Here is a 17309-nt window from a genome sequence, read left to right as displayed (position 1 = left end):
CATTGAAGGCAACATTTTATTAACACCAATTAGTGGAAACAGAACTCAGCATTCAGGTAAATTGCTTTTTTCCGAAGTCTCCTGAACTTGAACACAGCATTTTGTGTTGAACAAATGTAATTAGGAATCATGACATTACACCACATCTCCACTAGCTAAAGAGTGCTGGGTTGCGCAACTCTTAAAATAGCTGATCTACAAGCTCTCGCAGCACAACGTGTTGAGAGCTTGTAGATCAGCTATTTTCGCTAGTTTTGTCTCGGGTCCTACCTTAACACTGTCCACTGTCCAGTCCAGTGAGTGAAAGTACAAAAGTATTAGATCAGATTAGATTATACATTTAGACTGTATTGTACATCAGCCAGTCGTATTTGGTGAGGGTAGCAAACCGGCTGCCTTGTTGCGGTTCTGCTATGCCACAGACAACCTCCTGCTCTTCGTAGAAAATGCAGTCTCGCCCCTTTGGCTCCTCTCTCCTTGCTGGGTCATTGTTTAGTTTCTCCCTGTACTTTCTCGTTCTCTCAGCACTTGTCATTTTCCAGCTGACAAAAGAAAATGGAATGTATAGTTTAAGACAAAGAGAAAATATTGTTTAGATTGAAACAATATGTTAAGGTTTCTGTGAAGGGGTTTCTGCTCTGTCTGATGAATTTGAAGTATCACTGAATGAAGCTAAATTTCATTTTATGTAAAAATGTTTAAAACAAATGTTTAAATGTACAAAAGAAACATGGAACTTTGTTATTTGTTGTTATATCTGTAGTTAAATACAGTATAAATCATATGGTGTGACAGTCAAGTCATATGGTGTGACAAGCAGACCTGTCACACCATATGATTAAGTGTCACACCATATTACTGTTTTCTCCATTTAGGTTTACCTTGAGGCTACTATGTACACATTAGCATGCTAACAGCATGCTAGCTATAACAAAGCAGCCTAGATCTACATGGAAATATGACCAAAACGTCAAATAACTTAAGCTTTTTTTAAAGAAAAGGTGTCACACCAAAAGACATCCAGAATGGTGAGTTTGTCAACGTTTCAACAAGATGGCATTTCATGAAAATGTTAAAATCATAACTCACCTCAGACACCTGTCTTGCAGTTGTGCTGGGAGTGCTGAATAGCCTTACAGAAGAAGGACCACTCTAGCCAATAGGTGTCCAAATAATTGCCTGTTTAATTTTTCCAAACTAGTGTCACACCAAATGATTTTGGGTTGGGGGACAAAATGTTTTTGATCAGAAATGACTGAAAACATTATGCTTTGACTTTGAAAAGATATAGGCTCAAAATAGACATTCTTTTTAGCCTAAATTCATTTTCAAATGATTTTTAGCAATTATTTTTCTTAGTTTTATTCAAGTTCCCACTTTGAGAAACAAGGTCAGGACAGTCACACCATATGAGTTTTGCCATGTTTGGTTGAAGATTCTGAAGAAATGAGGAATGAAATGTTTTAATCTTGAGTAAGTTCACATAAAGCTTAATGTCCTGCACAATATTCAGAAGGTTTTTGACAAATATATTTTTTATTTATACATGTTTGACACCGAGGACAGCGAAAACGTTACGTCACGTCACCCACCCATATACAAGGAAGGGGCAGGTAACAGTAAGTCTAAACAATCAGTATGTACAGTATATACAAGGAAGGGGCAGGGAGGGTAGGGTTGGGCTAGGTTTTTACCAGTTGTGAACGGCTGCTGCCTGTAAGTGGTTTTTTAGGGCAATTTTAAAGGATGCTAGTGATCCACACTCCTTTATGGCCTTCGGTAAGGCATTCCACATTTTTGTGGTGTAGCAGAAGAACGAGTTCGACCCTTTCTTTGAGTTGACTCTGGGTTGAACGTGATCTGTGGCACTGCCTCTGGTGTTGTAATTATGGACATCCTTAACGTTTATAAAGTATTTTGACAGGTACTTGGGTATCATAGTGGTGTAGTGTATCTTGTACACCAGGCCCATTGCAAGTTGCTGTACTCTGTCATCTACTCTGAGCCACCCCACTCTTAACTGGTGAGTAGCGGTGAGGTGAGTCTGATTGGGAGACATTGGGAGACATTCGAGATAAATCTATCCTGGCTATAATGTCGAGTCAAGTCTGGTGGACCGTCCTTGAGGGGGTTCCAGGTGGTCCCCAGCTAAATGATGGAGAGTTGGTGGGCAAATGGACCCTTATAGATCTTTATTGTTAAACATCTGCATTACTTCAATTAAAAGAAGTCTAAACAATTAGAGAATGCAGAAAATGTGTTATTTTGCTCAACGTTTGCCTGTTCATCTTTCCTGCATCAATACAGCAGGCTTGCCAATGCTCCTGGATTTGCCAGGAGTCTCCTGGATTTTGACCCCATCTCCTGGCATGCTCCTGGGATTGGCATTTCTCCTGGATTTCTCCTGGATTTGGTATCAAGCTCCCCAAATTCACCAGAACACAGGAAATTACATCTACTATGTTAACATTTTTCTGGGGGAGGACCCCCAGACCCCCCGCTTTAGGGGTGGGGGGAATGCATGCAAGATCATACAGATATTCACTTAAGTAATGACTTAAAGATGAGACGTTATATTAAAGATGTCTTACTTTGCTTCTGTCATCAAATCTGTAGGGCATTAAAGTGTACCCATGCTAGTAAAGCAAGCCTGATAAAAGTATCAAACATGCACAAAATTCAACAGAACACAGGAAAATATATATCTGTTAATAAGTTTTGGGGGGAAGGACCCCCAGACCCCAGTTGGGGAGTTCCACGCACCCCCAAAAAAATAAATCTCCTGGATTCTGGACTGACAGTCCAATGTTGACAACCCTGTAAATCAATACAGCAAGAAATTGTGGACAACATCTTATCCAACGACAACAAAATATTCTACGTTTGGGGGTCTCAGAGGCTAATCAAATTGTGGTCCGTGGCTCAAATGCCAAATAAATAATGAAGTATGAACCTTGAAAAAGGGTTGAAAACCAATGCAGTACAGTATCATTATAGAGCAGCAGCGCCCTCGTGCGATACATTTTTGGTAGTGCAGATTCCAGTGTGTTGCGGAAGTGACTTTTGGGCTTCCTGTAGTCGTTGCCTGCCTGTTATTTCGCAGCATGTCTGTTTTCTCTAACTTTATCTCAATATTCTGGACTGGATATCGTCGTGCCTGGGCTTGAACTGATCGACTGGCTTCATAAAGTCATCATGTTTACGACCACGGGCTCTCGGGGCCTCTGTGAGTATAATAACGGTGATGTCCTTAACGCACAGCCATAATAAGGGGGACTGTCTGTCTGTCCTCCAGTGCTCCAAGCTAGTCCATGTTAGCTTTGCACTGTCATTCATTCACCAGGAGCTGCTGTTGTTTCTGTAAACGTAAATCAATTCCATAACTCTGACAGTGTACAAATGGAACCAAATGAACCCGTTCACTGTCAGAGTTACAGACTTGTATGGGTCACAGGGCCGGATCTAGCCTTTAGTAGTAGGTGGGGCAGCAAGAAATGTTAGGGGGGGTCACCTCCAGCCCACGCCTTGAGGCGTGGGCGGAAAAAATGGGGGGATCAAACCCCCTAAAACACCCGAAATGCATAAAAAAACAAAGCATTTTGGCACACTTATACCTATAACACGCATTACAAACAACAGGTCTTACACCTATCTCTCTCTGTCTCTATATATTCTAGAGATGGACTGATTGCAAAATTCTTGGCCGGTACCGATCCACCGGTTTTATGAAGGTCTGACCTGCCAAAACCGATTTTCCGATACCGATTTCTTTAGCTATGAACTAGAAAATAGGGTTGCTCCAATACCCTTTTTTCAGGCCAAGTAGGCCTACAAGACATACTTCAATTTGAGTACCAATAAGCTAGAAGAACACTAATGCCAAATCAATCACAAAAGTACAATATCCAAAATCACAGACAATATCCAGTCTAATATGATATGGATATAATATTGATGCCAGCTGATCATTCACTGTAAGGCCTAAAGTTAAAAATACATACTACTGTATATATTGTATAATTGCTGTGCCATTGCTTCTGTCTGTGTCACTGTTAGAGCTGCATGATTAAGGCAAAACCTTTATTTTAAAATTATTGGTATACATATTGAAATCATTTATTTCAAATATTATTAATAATATTATTATTGAATACATATTTTTTAACAAGCAAAACGATTGTCTTAAAAGCTAAAATAAATAAGGTTGCATTCATTGTCTTCAAGGTGAGAAATTTACCTTGTGTCACAGTAGTCTGACTCTAGTCTATTCCTTCCTTTCAAATATTTAAGGGCAAAATATTACCTCATGACCCTGGCTGTTCCTGTTGTTTTGGGTTGTAAAACCTCTGTAAGGGACTTAAAATGTTACATAATACATTTCTGTTGCTTAATGTACTTTGTGAAACTATGGAGGATACTATAACGACCTTTAACAGGCTTCACCTGGACATGCATTAATTAATCCAGCGTGTGGACAGACACACATGACACCACGCAAAGTGAATTGACTTTTTTTTTTCCAACAACAGAGAAACGGGAGGTGGTTTTCCTTTGACTAAAATAAAGGGACATTTATAGGATGGCTTTTTCTGTCGCTTGCAACAGCTTTTGCAATGCTGTTGCTTTCTGTTAAATGTAAGTGAAAGTAAACTCGATCTGCATGGACAGTCTGGACTGGAGGCAGGAAAGCCTTGCGATGCTTTTTTTTTTCCCTTCTTCTTTGAGACTACATTGACACAGGATTATGGAATATATCCTTACATTGCAAAGGTAATCAGCATCATCTGTATTCTGTTGTAGGCTGCCACTAAGTAGACTGGCTGCTATTTGCTAATGTTTAAATTAGTCCAGAGCATCATGCTGTGCACCGGAATTTATGTCAGTGACCGTCCGGTCACCGATGCGGCCGGTTTGATATCATACCGGCCGATTTTTTATTTTTGCATGCCATCATGTTTGGTGGGGCAGACAGGGCATTTAGGGGGGCATTGCCCCCCCTTGCCTATGCCTAGATCCGGCCCCGATGGGTCAGTTGTTTAGACCACCAAAAAGGAACCCACAATCCACTTTTGAGAACCAGTGCAATACAACACACACACACACACACACACACACACACACACACACACACACACACACACACACAAAACCTCTCTGGCAGTTCCATTGCTATGCTTGCTAACTATGGTTGTGTTCTCTTCCCCCAGACAAGGCTCCTCTGTCCAAAGGCCTCCTGCTGGTCCTCAGTGGGCTGACTGTGATGCTCACCCTGCTCCCTCAGTACCAGGGCCTGTTCACCTACAACCTGCAGGCCATCACACAGCAGCAGCAGGTAGGGCACTAGAGTGTGTGTGTGAGAGAGAGGGGGGGGGGGGGGGGGGGAGAATGAAATAAATGACAAATTATGACATTTTGCATTAAGTTTGTACAGTAACAAAAACATGGCTTGCACACAAGGGATTGTTCACCCAAAAATAATGTCCTGTTGTGGAGGTGTGGCGATGGGTGTGTGGCAGGCTCATCTGTCTGGACCTGAAAGACACTTTCTGCAGCAGCCTGCTCATTTACAACTTTCGCATCTTTGAGAGGAGGTTTGGTACAAGGAAGTTTGCTGTAAGTACATATATAGATTAGCCGGTCATGTATGGTTGATTGTTGGTTAGATAAAACTAATATTAGTGTGATCTATGTCAGTGGTTCTCAACCTTTTCAGGCCGTGACCCCCAAAGTAATCATATTTTAACTGGGGACCCCCACCCTGACAAGCACTAGTTGATGCATTACATTTTGTATAACATGGTTCTATTATGAAAATAGCAGATCTACATGCTCACAACACCTCGCTATTTTCACAATTTCTGCCTCTAATATTTGACAATTTGGCCAATATTTCATTTGTCATTTTATAGGTATTAAAAAGTCCTTAAATTGACACTTTAGATATGTGGATATACCCTCTATACACTTAAACTGTATGTTGTTTTGTTAACTGTTGAGTGAGAAAACAATGTTGCACATTAAGTTAAACATCTGGGGACCCCCCTAGTGGTCCCGACCAACAAGTTGAGAACCACTGATCTATGTGATTGATTGGTAGATTGATTTGAGTTCTCTGCTGTGCCCAGTTTGCTGCTAGCATCTCATATAGCCCTTCCTTTATTCCAGTCTTTCCTTCTGGGGGCCTGGGTTTTGTCTGCACTGATTGACTTCCTTCTGGGTCAAGCGGTCTACTTCCTGTTTGAGTATCATGTGGAGGAACTGCCGGCAGGACTGTGAGTGAGAGCTACATGCTAATTATTATATCTAATGCCAGGCTATTTGAGTGTCTCTCTGTGTTGCTGCTTCTCATGATTCTAAATGTATGTTATCAGGGACCTAGACCTGTGTGACATCATCAGGTGAATACGGTTTTTCCAACCTTTGGGTCAGGACCCCAAAGCACCAAAGTTGTTAATCTGACAGGGTCATATAGCATAAATGAAGATAAGTCCCAATGGCAGTAACAAACCAGGGATATTGCTTCACAGAACATGTCAAGTCAATGTTCTTTTTATTGAAGACTTCATACCAGGTATTGTATTCAGTGTGCTTCACATACTCTACATTTTCCAACTTTCAATTCGATAGCCATTATAGATCCCATCCCAAAACAGCTTATTTCTAGATGTATGGCCACTGATTAGCTAAGTCAGTAGTTCTCAAACATTTTCATGTCAAGGACCGATATCTGACAATATTTTTTACCAGGGACCACATACAAGTTGTGTGTTGTTAAAATGTTAGAATAATAATCCAAAAAAAAAGAAAAGAAATGCATGATTTTTAGAAAATAGCAGCTCTACAAGCTGTTGCGATGTGTCACGTGAGCTTGTAGATTAGCAATTTGTAGAGCTGTATATAGGTTTTAAGTGGTTAAATTAGATTTTGACAATAATATTGACTAATGTTGCTGGGGACCCCCTCTCAAGGATCCTTGGGGTCCCCGGACCCCACTTTGAGAACCACCACAGTAATAACTAATTAACAAGAATGTGTTATATGTGGATTTTCACATGTCATTATTAATTGCACAAAATTACATAGATAAAACATGCACCTTTTTTAACTCATCATCAGGGATGTGAGTTCTTACATCTTTTCTTTCTCTTCTGTCTTTTGACCCCACTGTTCTCTCCCCTCCCTCAGGCTGTCTCCAGTCTTCTCTCTGTTTGTGCCTTTCTATCTCTCCATACCCAGGGTGCCAGTCACACAGGTCCTGGGACACATCCCCATCACCAACAAATCTCTGGTCTACGTGGTGGGATTGCAGGTGTGTGTGTTTACTGGTGCATGTGTACTAAATAAGCCCTGTGCGGAAGCCTAATATCTCCCTTGGTCGTGGGTAGGGATGGGACGATAAGTGATATTATCGTTTATCGTGATAAATAGCACTCACAATAATCGTATCGTGGAGATTTCATTCATCGTGATCTCGTCCTCCGTCATGCACTGGGATCAATTCAACTTTTATTTGCCGAGCTGCATATCCGGTACCACTTAAACCCTCTATAATTGGTAAAAGGTACTTATAATATACGTACTTGATACAGTCGTTTTTCACACTCTATCAAATGTCTTTGCCAAAAAATAGCCAATCTACAAGCTCACAGCTTGTAGATCTGCTATTTTTTGGCAGATGTTCCACCCCAGGATAATGGATTTTGATTATCGCTATAATATCGTAAATCTCACTTTCTTTTGTCACATTAATAGTGATATGAAATGTTCACATCGTCCCATCCCTATTCATGGGAGATTTGGTTTCCCAAGTTGAGAATCTGCTACACATGTATACTTTAGCACGCATGCCTCCTTGATTGTCTTTCTGTGGCTCTCTCTTGTGTTCCTGTCTCCTTCCTTCCTTAAATACTTGTATTGTTACTCTATTTTTCTCTCTCTTCTCTTCTCATTTTGCTGGTTCTAGCTGCTGACATCCAGTCCGTTCATGTGGCTCATTGCTCTCAGTGGATTGGTGAGTAGCTCATATCTAATATGTAATGGATAATGACCAGCGAGATTCACATGCACTTTTCAGTGCGCCTGGTTGATTGTAACACTACTAGAGGGTCGCGGCCCTTCGGGCCGCTCACATCTAGTTAAAAAAAAAAAAAAAAAGTAAAAAAAAAAAAATTTGGGGGGGGAACTATTGTGGCGGAACTATTGTGGCGGAACTATTGTGCCGCAGCGCACGTTTCCGGTCGGACATATTTGACCGGCGGACTATTTTATACAGAGGCAAATATATGAGGGTAATAACGAATACAACTGTATACAGAGGTTTGGAAACGACATCTTGCAAAGGTGACATGGGTGTTTGAATTTTTAAGCTATATTTAGTACATATGTAGTACATCTTGGCCAAGTGGTTTGGTATTTAAGTTAGCGATACATGACCCGGAAGTAGATCACTTACTCTTTTGTAATATAAAGATAGTATTGTGTGTATCCCTTGTTAATGCGTTGATATAAAATGATTGTCCAAATACTGATTAGACAGTTATAATATAGCAAAGTCACACATGTATTTTCTATGCATATCTACAGCATATTACTTCAAATTAAGTAATTGCGACCAAAGGTAGCTGTTTAGTATCTGAAACGGCACATGTTGTCTCCGCCCGTCTGTCTGTCTGGACGGGTACGTTTTTTTACAGTCTATGGGTTTGCCGCTCTGACACATCACTGTGATGTCAGGGGAACCACACTAACAGAATCCCTTTTATGCCCATATATGGAGATCCCTGATGTCATCAATATTAAGCCCATATCTAACAGGACTTCATATGGGAATGCCAGTATATGGAGGCCACATACCATATAAGGCCAAGACAGCCCATATCTGTGTAGCTGGTTCTCTAGAAATCTCCATGTATGGGCATAAAATGGATTGTATGTATGATGTCAGATGTCATAGACATCATAGGACTTTCACATAAACGAATAACTAACTAGCCCTTACCCGTTCAAAGATATGAGCTCCGAAATGATGTGCAGTGTGTGGGTTATGGGATGTGCACTGTGCACACAGTATATGAGGGATGGTGCTTGCATGATAATATGTAGGAGCATCAATGTAAGAAATACCCGTTTCGTTTAATGGCTACAGAGATACTGTGTACCGATCTGCATGATTTTTGGACAAAATCTGTAACAGGGCAAGACAAACGACCCCCCTCCCCACCCACCCGCTTAAACACACACACACACACACACACACACACACACACACACACACACACACACACACACACACACACACACACAGAGCTGGTTAAACATGTTGCCTCATGCTAGATGCAGAATAGGTATGCCTCAAGCTAGATGCAGAATAGATATAGATACACCATAAAAATGCTAATATACAGCATATGATTTGTGAAAGTGACAAACGGGCTTCACAGTTATGTCAGGTGTGTTCATATGCTAATGGTGATGCGATTTCAGATCAATTGCTCCAGCCACTGAGGAGAAACGCTGTGACAGACACTCACTCAGACAGACAGACACTCAGACAGACAGACATTTGGAAAATTATATGTTTGATGTTTGGGCTCTCACAACACATCTTCATTATACAGTACAGGGATCTCCATATATGGGTACCAGGGGTCTCCATATATGGGTAACTTGTCCGATATACATCACTGGCCAGATTCCCAAGACATGGCGCGACCTCGCCCTTTATGGCCAGATCGCTTGTCGCCCTGAGGTGTCTTATTAGTATAGATTCCTGACCTTTTCCACAGCTGGGATCACACAAATCAGCTGAAAGTCTAACTGAAAAATGAACCTTTATCAGGATGATCAATGTCTTTGCAGTTGCACCAAATCGTTGTTCACAATGAAAGTGTTGTAATTGTGACTGAAGAAGACAGTGGGCGGGAGCTTTAGATCTTATTTGTTGTGCACACATGGTGTTCTCCTACGCACTGGCATACTGCCCTCTGGTCTACTGTTTGTGTAAAAAGAGACTTCTGGGTGCCGCAGTGGTAAAGTTCCTGCCCACCACCATGGAGACACGTTTGAGTTCTCCATGGTGCCACCGGTTCTGGCTGAACACAGCCGGCAGTGTCTGTGGGCGGGAAACTGGTTAGGGAGGGCAACCTGGTGACTCCTTAGGGCTGTCACGATTATGACATTTTACATGACGATTGATTTTCTGTCAAATAATTGCGTTTAACGATTTAATTGTGTTTTTGTCGTTGATAGTTACATTTCTGTTTGGCTTTTAGGCTTTGAAGTTGCACTTGGTAGATATGACACATAACCTAAATATACAAAGAAATTACTGACATTTGACAACTTTATACATAAAAAAGAAGATTGATAGTGGAAATAGCCGATCTACAAGCTCACAACGCGTCGCAATGCTTGTAGATCTGCTATTTCCACTACTTTAACAACATGGAAACGATTATGACAAATAATCGTGATTATGTCAAATAATTGCGATTAGACGATTATGTAATAATTGTGACAGCCCTATGACTCGTACAGGTTAGTTGGGGCAGTCATTCAGCAGGCAGTGAACTTGGAGCGATGGCATGTTCATCCATATTTCAAGTGTGAGAAATCACAGGGCACCTGCTGGCCTACTGGTCCAGGCGCATGCCACTTAGGCATTGCCACATTAGCCTAGCACAGCTAAACAATCCACCCATGTTATACTGCAGGTAGTTATAGCTGCATTAGTATATAGTCTGGCTATGCCAGGCTATTGCCACATAGGCGTGGATGCCTGGCGGCGTCGCCGGTTCGATTCCCGATCCGGACGTCCTTTGCCGCGCATCACTCCCCATCTCTCCCCCCATTTCCTGTCAGTCTACAGTAAAGAAACAGTAGAGAAATCACACTAAAGATCTTAAGCATTCGTCCTCCACTCTGGGAGAAAAACTGCTTCTGAAAGTTTGATAGAATGCATTTTTAAAAGTGCATGCAGTGACCACTTAACCATTGCAGCCTATGGGCCTTGGGGTTCATTTGGTGCCGACCTGCGCGCACATACTGGTTCTTATCAGTGTGATGTGGACCATTAAGGCATCTATAGCTGACACCAATTGGCTCTGTGCAACTGTAGTACCCTTTTCCAGAGGGTGGCATAAAGCTTTTATTTGAATGGCTCAGCAGCAGAAATGAATGGGAAACACTTATGAAGGTGTCATGTGTTCCCAGTTCAAATCTGCTGCTGAGACAAAGACCCTATAGAGACACACGGCCGTCTACAAATTCTGCAGCTGTCAATGCAATCCTTATGAGAGGCATCGTAGAATACCGTATTTCACTGTTTGACTTCTGAGTTAACATTATAGGTTAGCCATTCAAGTGGCAAATGAAATGTGAAACACATAATATATTTAGAAAATATCTATTTTTGTTGACAAAGACACCCCATGCAGAAAATCTCTAAAAGAGAATACCAGCACCTCAGTTCCCTGAGTTGCACTGAGACACTCACGGAACTGGCATGACAGTTCTGTGAGTTGCACAGAACCACTGTCATGACAGTTCCATGAGTGCTGGTATTCTCTTTTAGAGATTTTCTTGTAAAAGTTACTTTCCCGACCGTGTACCCGGTAAAAATGCTTAGAGAAGTGGAGATGAATTGGAGTCGTGTTTGCTTTCTTGATGTAAAAACAAATTCAAATCGGTATCGTCTCCAGTTCATGTAGGATTATTTTAAAAGTAGGCTAACTACAATTAAATTGCAGTGGCTTCGATTTGAGACAGTTGTCTCAATTGTGGACATTAATTTGTAGGCGTCCGTGTGTCTTTTGGAAACCTTCTGGAAAAGTGAACTAGTCTATTGTCAGTGCATCTGTGCAACCCTTCTACCCTGGTCTGTTCTTGTGTGCTCTTCAGATATCCGGTGCACTGTACCACGGCAACATCTGCAAGATGCAGCATATTGTCTTCATCCCTGCATGGCTGTCCCGGATTGGACGGTTTCTACTGGAGCCACTTTTCTCAGGTCAGCACCAACTACTAGACAAACTTGCATTCTTTCTATATATATATATATCTTTCTATTCTTCTTTCTATATATCCTGACCTTTTTTTATTAGCACCACAGCATGCTTTTAACAATTTTCAAGGACCACACGTAACCCTTAACACTCAGTATTTTCCCCACATTATGCCCATCTATTCAAAAGAATTCTTACAGTTGATTGACTATTTTGATACGTTTAACAATGGAATACTCCACTGTAAAATATATGGATGTTAAACCAATTTGTTACATTAACTGTGTCAAACATTTTGATATCCGTTCCACTCTGAACATTATGCTTTGCTCTTAGATCCTACAATACCCAGAATTCCCCTTTTAAATGCTTTGTTCCCAAGCTGTTTTTGATGCCAGTTGCCCCTAGTGGCAGAAGGGAGAACAGCTATAGTATTTAGACGCCTGCATGAGTACGAACAGACATACAGTGCATTGTGGGAATGAGGGCAAGCTGTGGTGCTTTCAATAGTCTGCGTGCCTCAGCGATGCAGATAACCTTGATGGACTTGGCACCATGTACTGATACATATGGATTGACATACGGTTGAAAAACTGTTGCGTATTCCAGGTCCTAATGGTCCCCCTCAGCCCTGTCTCCACATGGAGTCTCCTCCATTATTCTCCATGGGGAGAGTCCACACTCCTTTTTTGATCAACAACAACAAAATCAATCTATCTCCAGGGGGAGGAAACATGAGGCTGGCGCTTGCCAAGAGTTGGCTCTTTAAAAAAAGACGCATGTCTTATTTACTTTTGGTTAAATTGTGTTTAAAGGAGTAGTTCACCCCCAAAATGACTTTTTTTTCCTATTGATTACTCACGCCATGGAGACTTGAGTTCAATAATATGTTTAGTTTTTTGTCGCATTCTCAAGACAAAAGATTGATTTTAGTAAATTTACCCCCATTGATTCCAGATGGGGACCCGAATCGATTTGGGTCCCCCATCAATGGGGGTTCCATTATTATTATTTTTTTCTTCACATTTTTGTCTTAGGAATGTAACAAAAAACTACAAATATTATTGAACTCAATTCTCCATGGCGTGAGTAATCAATAGAAAAAAGGTAATTTTGGGGGTGAACTACTCCTTTAACAATGCAACAATCATTCTTCTAATCATTATTACTTGTTTAGTTTTTTATTTTTCTTCTTCATTTTGTGTGTGTGTGCGTGCATGCGTGGCAGGGCCCCAGTCCAGTACAGAAAGTCCCCTGGGGATGGGAGCCACGCTGGACATCCAGAGACAGCAGAGGATGGACATGCTGGACCAACAGCTGTTGTTGGCCCAGTACAACCAGGCTAGGAGGAACGCAAGGCCCCAGCCACAGGTAGATAGACCCCCCCCCCCCCATACACACACACACACACTTACAGTACGCACTTACAGACTAGAGCCTGAGAGCCCTGCACGGGCCTGAAATGTGGGGCCCGGCCCGGCCCTGGCCCTTGGAATTCAGGCCCAGCCCGGCCCCTGGCCCGTTTGGCACCGCTATTTACAGCCCGAAGCCCGGCAACTTATTTATTTAATTAATTATTTCCGTGCGTGGCCTTTCTGTGTGCGCAGCAGCTAAACTCTCAAGGGCAGTCCATACTGTCACCGACCACCTAACTTTGAGAAATGACGGCGATTCTACAGTAGTGCTCCTACTTTTGATCAACTCGCTATGTACACAGACACACACACACACACACACACACACACACACAAAGTTTGTGTGTGAGTGTGTGTCAGTCTTGTTTCTTGAAGAAAAACCCTCAGAGGCGGCTCATTGGCTAATGTACTCATGACACGACCAATGGCAGTTCGCACTTTCAGTGTTGCTGCCTCCCACACACTCCCTCCATTCTAACTGCGCACTGAGACATCATGCTCTAGGGTGAAATTCACTGCGCAAAATGTTCCGAGCATGGTTCTGAGGCCGGCCTGGCTATAGGCCTGTTGGTGAGATACACAAACGGCCCGGGCCCTTTTGTGTGACTGTTGTATGATGAAGTAGGCCTTTCATTTAAGTTTGGACATGCAAGGGTTCTCAGCGACATGCTAAACTGTCTTGTGGACAGCAGCTGATCCTGTGTGTGTGTGTGTGTGTGTGTGTGTGTGTGTGTGTGTGTGTGTGTGTGTGTGTGTGTGTGTGTGTGTGTGTGTGTGTGTGTGTGTGTGTGTGTGTGTGTGTGTGTGTGTGTGTGTGTGTGTGTGTGTGTGTGTGCCTGTGTGCGCGTGCGTGTGTCTTAGGCTGGTCTGTTGGATTGGGCCAGGCTGTTCCCCTCGCTGAGGCAAAGAGCTCAAAACCGGCCACCAGCCCAGCCACGCCCCCAAGGACATACACACCCCTCCCCCCAGCTGCAGCCACAGCCGCCACTACTGGACAACTCTCCTGTCGCAGAAGAGCAGGTGTGTATGCCATTATTGCACTTGTACAAAGACCATACCTTCTGTACGGTTAATGTACTGATAGAATAAAGGACACGCTCACTCGCTTTCATTAAAAGCAGAGGCCTTTCTTCCGCCTACATCATGGTGTAGTCTGTAGTGTGTGCATGTTCCTGCCGTGGCTTAAGCAGGGGTTTTCAATTCAAAGTATGAAAGGAAAAGTAAAATGGACAGCTCGTTGCGATGATCAACAGCGTTTGCGACGTTTGGTATTATGTAACAAGGACCGTTGCTTACTTTCGGTTTGTATTTATTTCTGCTGTATCAAGCACAATACATGCTCCTTCCAGGCATCCAACCTTTTTTTTCCGGAAAGGGAGGTGATGATAACTATATTTTGAAGTCATTCAGAATTTGCACCCCCAGATGTCTGGACTATCCGAACTGGTTCAGAAAGGCCATCTAAACTGTTTTTTCCCGACGTCTGAAGGAGCATGTATTGACCTGACCTGACCTGACCTGACCTTTACTGTGTGTGGTAATTTCCCTCTCCCACTCCCATTTTTTCATTTCAAACATCCGTTTTTTTAAGTCTGTTCCTTTGCCCAAAGCACATCTTTGTCTCTGCATTCATACCTAGTTTTTCTTGTGAGCTCTGTTTTTGTTTTTCCTCAGTTTTTTTCTTTTCCTTCATCTTCTACACAACATCCTCTGGAACATGCTGGCAGCAATCACACTTTTGTCATTACTGCCAGTTCCCATCCTTACTGGTTTGTTTTGTTGTTTTGTCTTTATGGGCTCACTGTTTTTTATTTTGTCATGGTACCAGTTTCTTTTGTCATAGTGCCAGTTCCCACCTGATGTGTGGAAGTCCTGACTGTTCCAGACCGTACTGAATATCTGCTAGCTTAAATAACGTCACCATTTTCATCTTCAGCATGGGACACACTGACACTAAGTGAGCATACTCATTGGGGCTTTCTTCTGTTGCTGCTGGTACAGTAGTCAACTTAATATATGATTGAAGTTCTGGCCCTGCTTAACGACGAAGCCACCAAATATGTACAGCTCTCCATTGTAGATAAAAGCTGAATGAGCGTCTTTCTGGGAGAAGCTGTGCAGAGGTCATGCTCAGCCAGCAGTTGGTGTCAAACATTTGAAGTGACGATTGGTTGGGGACATGTATGTTATGTAAATATGTCTACATATTTGCTGCTGTGTTTGACTCAGGTTGCCAGGTTGGTGGAAATGGGCTTCTCCAGAACGGACGCCCTGGAGGCCCTCCGAGCCTCCAACAATGACATCAACATAGCAACCAACTTCCTCCTGCAACACTGAATGCTTGGTGAGAACGCGGACAGAGAGACATGAGGTGGACGTAGATAGAGAGGGAGAGATGGAGGAGAGGAGCAGAGCCTAAACCACAGAAAAGGAGAAGGTGTCAAAGGGAGTCATTGACAAGAGGAAAAGGAAAATCAAAAAGGTACGGAATGGAACATGTGCAGGGTTAGCACTGCTGAGCAGCGCACAAGTCCTCAAGTGGGCTGGCCTGCTGGCACATTGATCTGTTGATCAATCAACGGGCCATGAAGTTAAGAGCAGAAAGAACTTTAGCTTCCTGGTTCGGTATTCCACTGCAAAATGGGCTTCGAGGCTCTGAGCAGTCGACTTACGCCTGTCACAGGTGCATCTACTGAAAGAAAGCCTCCCTTGTCATTTCTTTTGTTTGTGCATCATGAATCAGTCTTCAGTCCTGGAGAAATTGGGAGAATGAAGCTTGAAGCATTTCTCTCAAGTCTCATCTCACAGATAAAGCCGTTTAGCCATCTAAGATATATCAACTTTTAATCTAGTCCATTTATTGCCACTATGCTTCTAATGCTAGTATGGCTGCATCGTATTAGGAGACTCGATTTAAACTTGGGTGAAAAAAATCCAGCAAGGCTACTATGGCAAGATAGTCTACGACATGAAAGGACATTTCTTTTAGATGGATTCCAAGTCCCCTGCGCAAGGAACCCATTTGTTTTCTCAAGACAGCAGGAAGGACATGGAATGGAGGGCATTGGGTCTTGTGAAACAGACTGTAGACATGCAGCATGGGTTAGGGTTTACTAACGCACAGTCTCAACAGCTGCTCTGATTGTAAATGAACCCGTGAGGTTGATGGCATCCTTTATTTGTACGTACGTACTTTATTTTCAAGGACAAGACACTCTGCTCTCCTTTTTTGTTTTTCTTGTATTGAGGCAGACCAACGAAACTGAGAAGGAAGCACAGAATTTGATGCTAGTCCTCCCATGGACACGTTTTGGTTCCAGGAAAAGGGACCTTTCCCATTACACACTCTGGACGAGAAGATGACTGTTTTATACTATAATACATAGCTGCTTTGTTCTGTAACTTCTGTAACCGTATCTTCCGTACAAAATGGGGCCCTAAACATTGCCTTCCTCGACACACTGTGGGCTCACTTTTAACAGCTATAATTTGGACCTGTTTAACCCTAACGGAGGCTGGCACAAAGCTGCTTAGGGTAACTAAGGGTACGTGTGCTATCTCAGGGTTAATGGGGTGACTGACTATGTTCATGATACTTACTTTTAACTGCAAACATGTATACAGTAGCTGGACATGTTTGTTTATACGCAGAGTAGTCCATCAAAGAGAAATGTCTCACACATCAGTGGTCTTTCTTTATGCACACATAGGCCTACACACACACACACACACACACACACACACACACACACACAACATACAGTTGTGGCTAAAAGTATTGGCACCCTTGCATTTGTTTAAAAAAACATACAAGACACAATCGTCTAGGAACATCAAGGTCTCTGGAGAAGGACTTGGAGCCTTCAGATTGTCCATGTTTGGCTACAATCTG

The 17309-nt window shown here is 42.5% G+C and overlaps 1 protein-coding gene across 1 annotated transcript; it reads left to right on the top strand.

Moving 5' to 3' along the window:
* Positions 1–3177: 3177 nt before the first annotated feature.
* Positions 3178–16256, top strand: ubac2 (UBA domain containing 2). The gene is made up of 10 exons (XM_080740151.1): positions 3178–3226; positions 5208–5332; positions 5494–5613; positions 6166–6272; positions 7186–7309; positions 7964–8011; positions 11899–12007; positions 13231–13373; positions 14279–14437; positions 15647–16256. The coding sequence occupies exons 1-10, from the start codon at positions 3196–3198 to the stop codon at positions 15752–15754; spliced, it is 1074 nt and encodes a 357-aa protein (XP_080596277.1). The 5' UTR covers positions 3178–3195; the 3' UTR covers positions 15755–16256.
* Positions 16257–17309: the final 1053 nt, after the last annotated feature.

Source organism: Nannobrachium achirus (genome assembly GCF_963921795.1).
Source record: "Nannobrachium achirus genome assembly, chromosome: 13".
Taxonomy (NCBI): domain Eukaryota; kingdom Metazoa; phylum Chordata; class Actinopteri; order Myctophiformes; family Myctophidae; genus Nannobrachium; species Nannobrachium achirus.
This window is presented reverse-complemented; position numbering and strand designations above follow the sequence as displayed.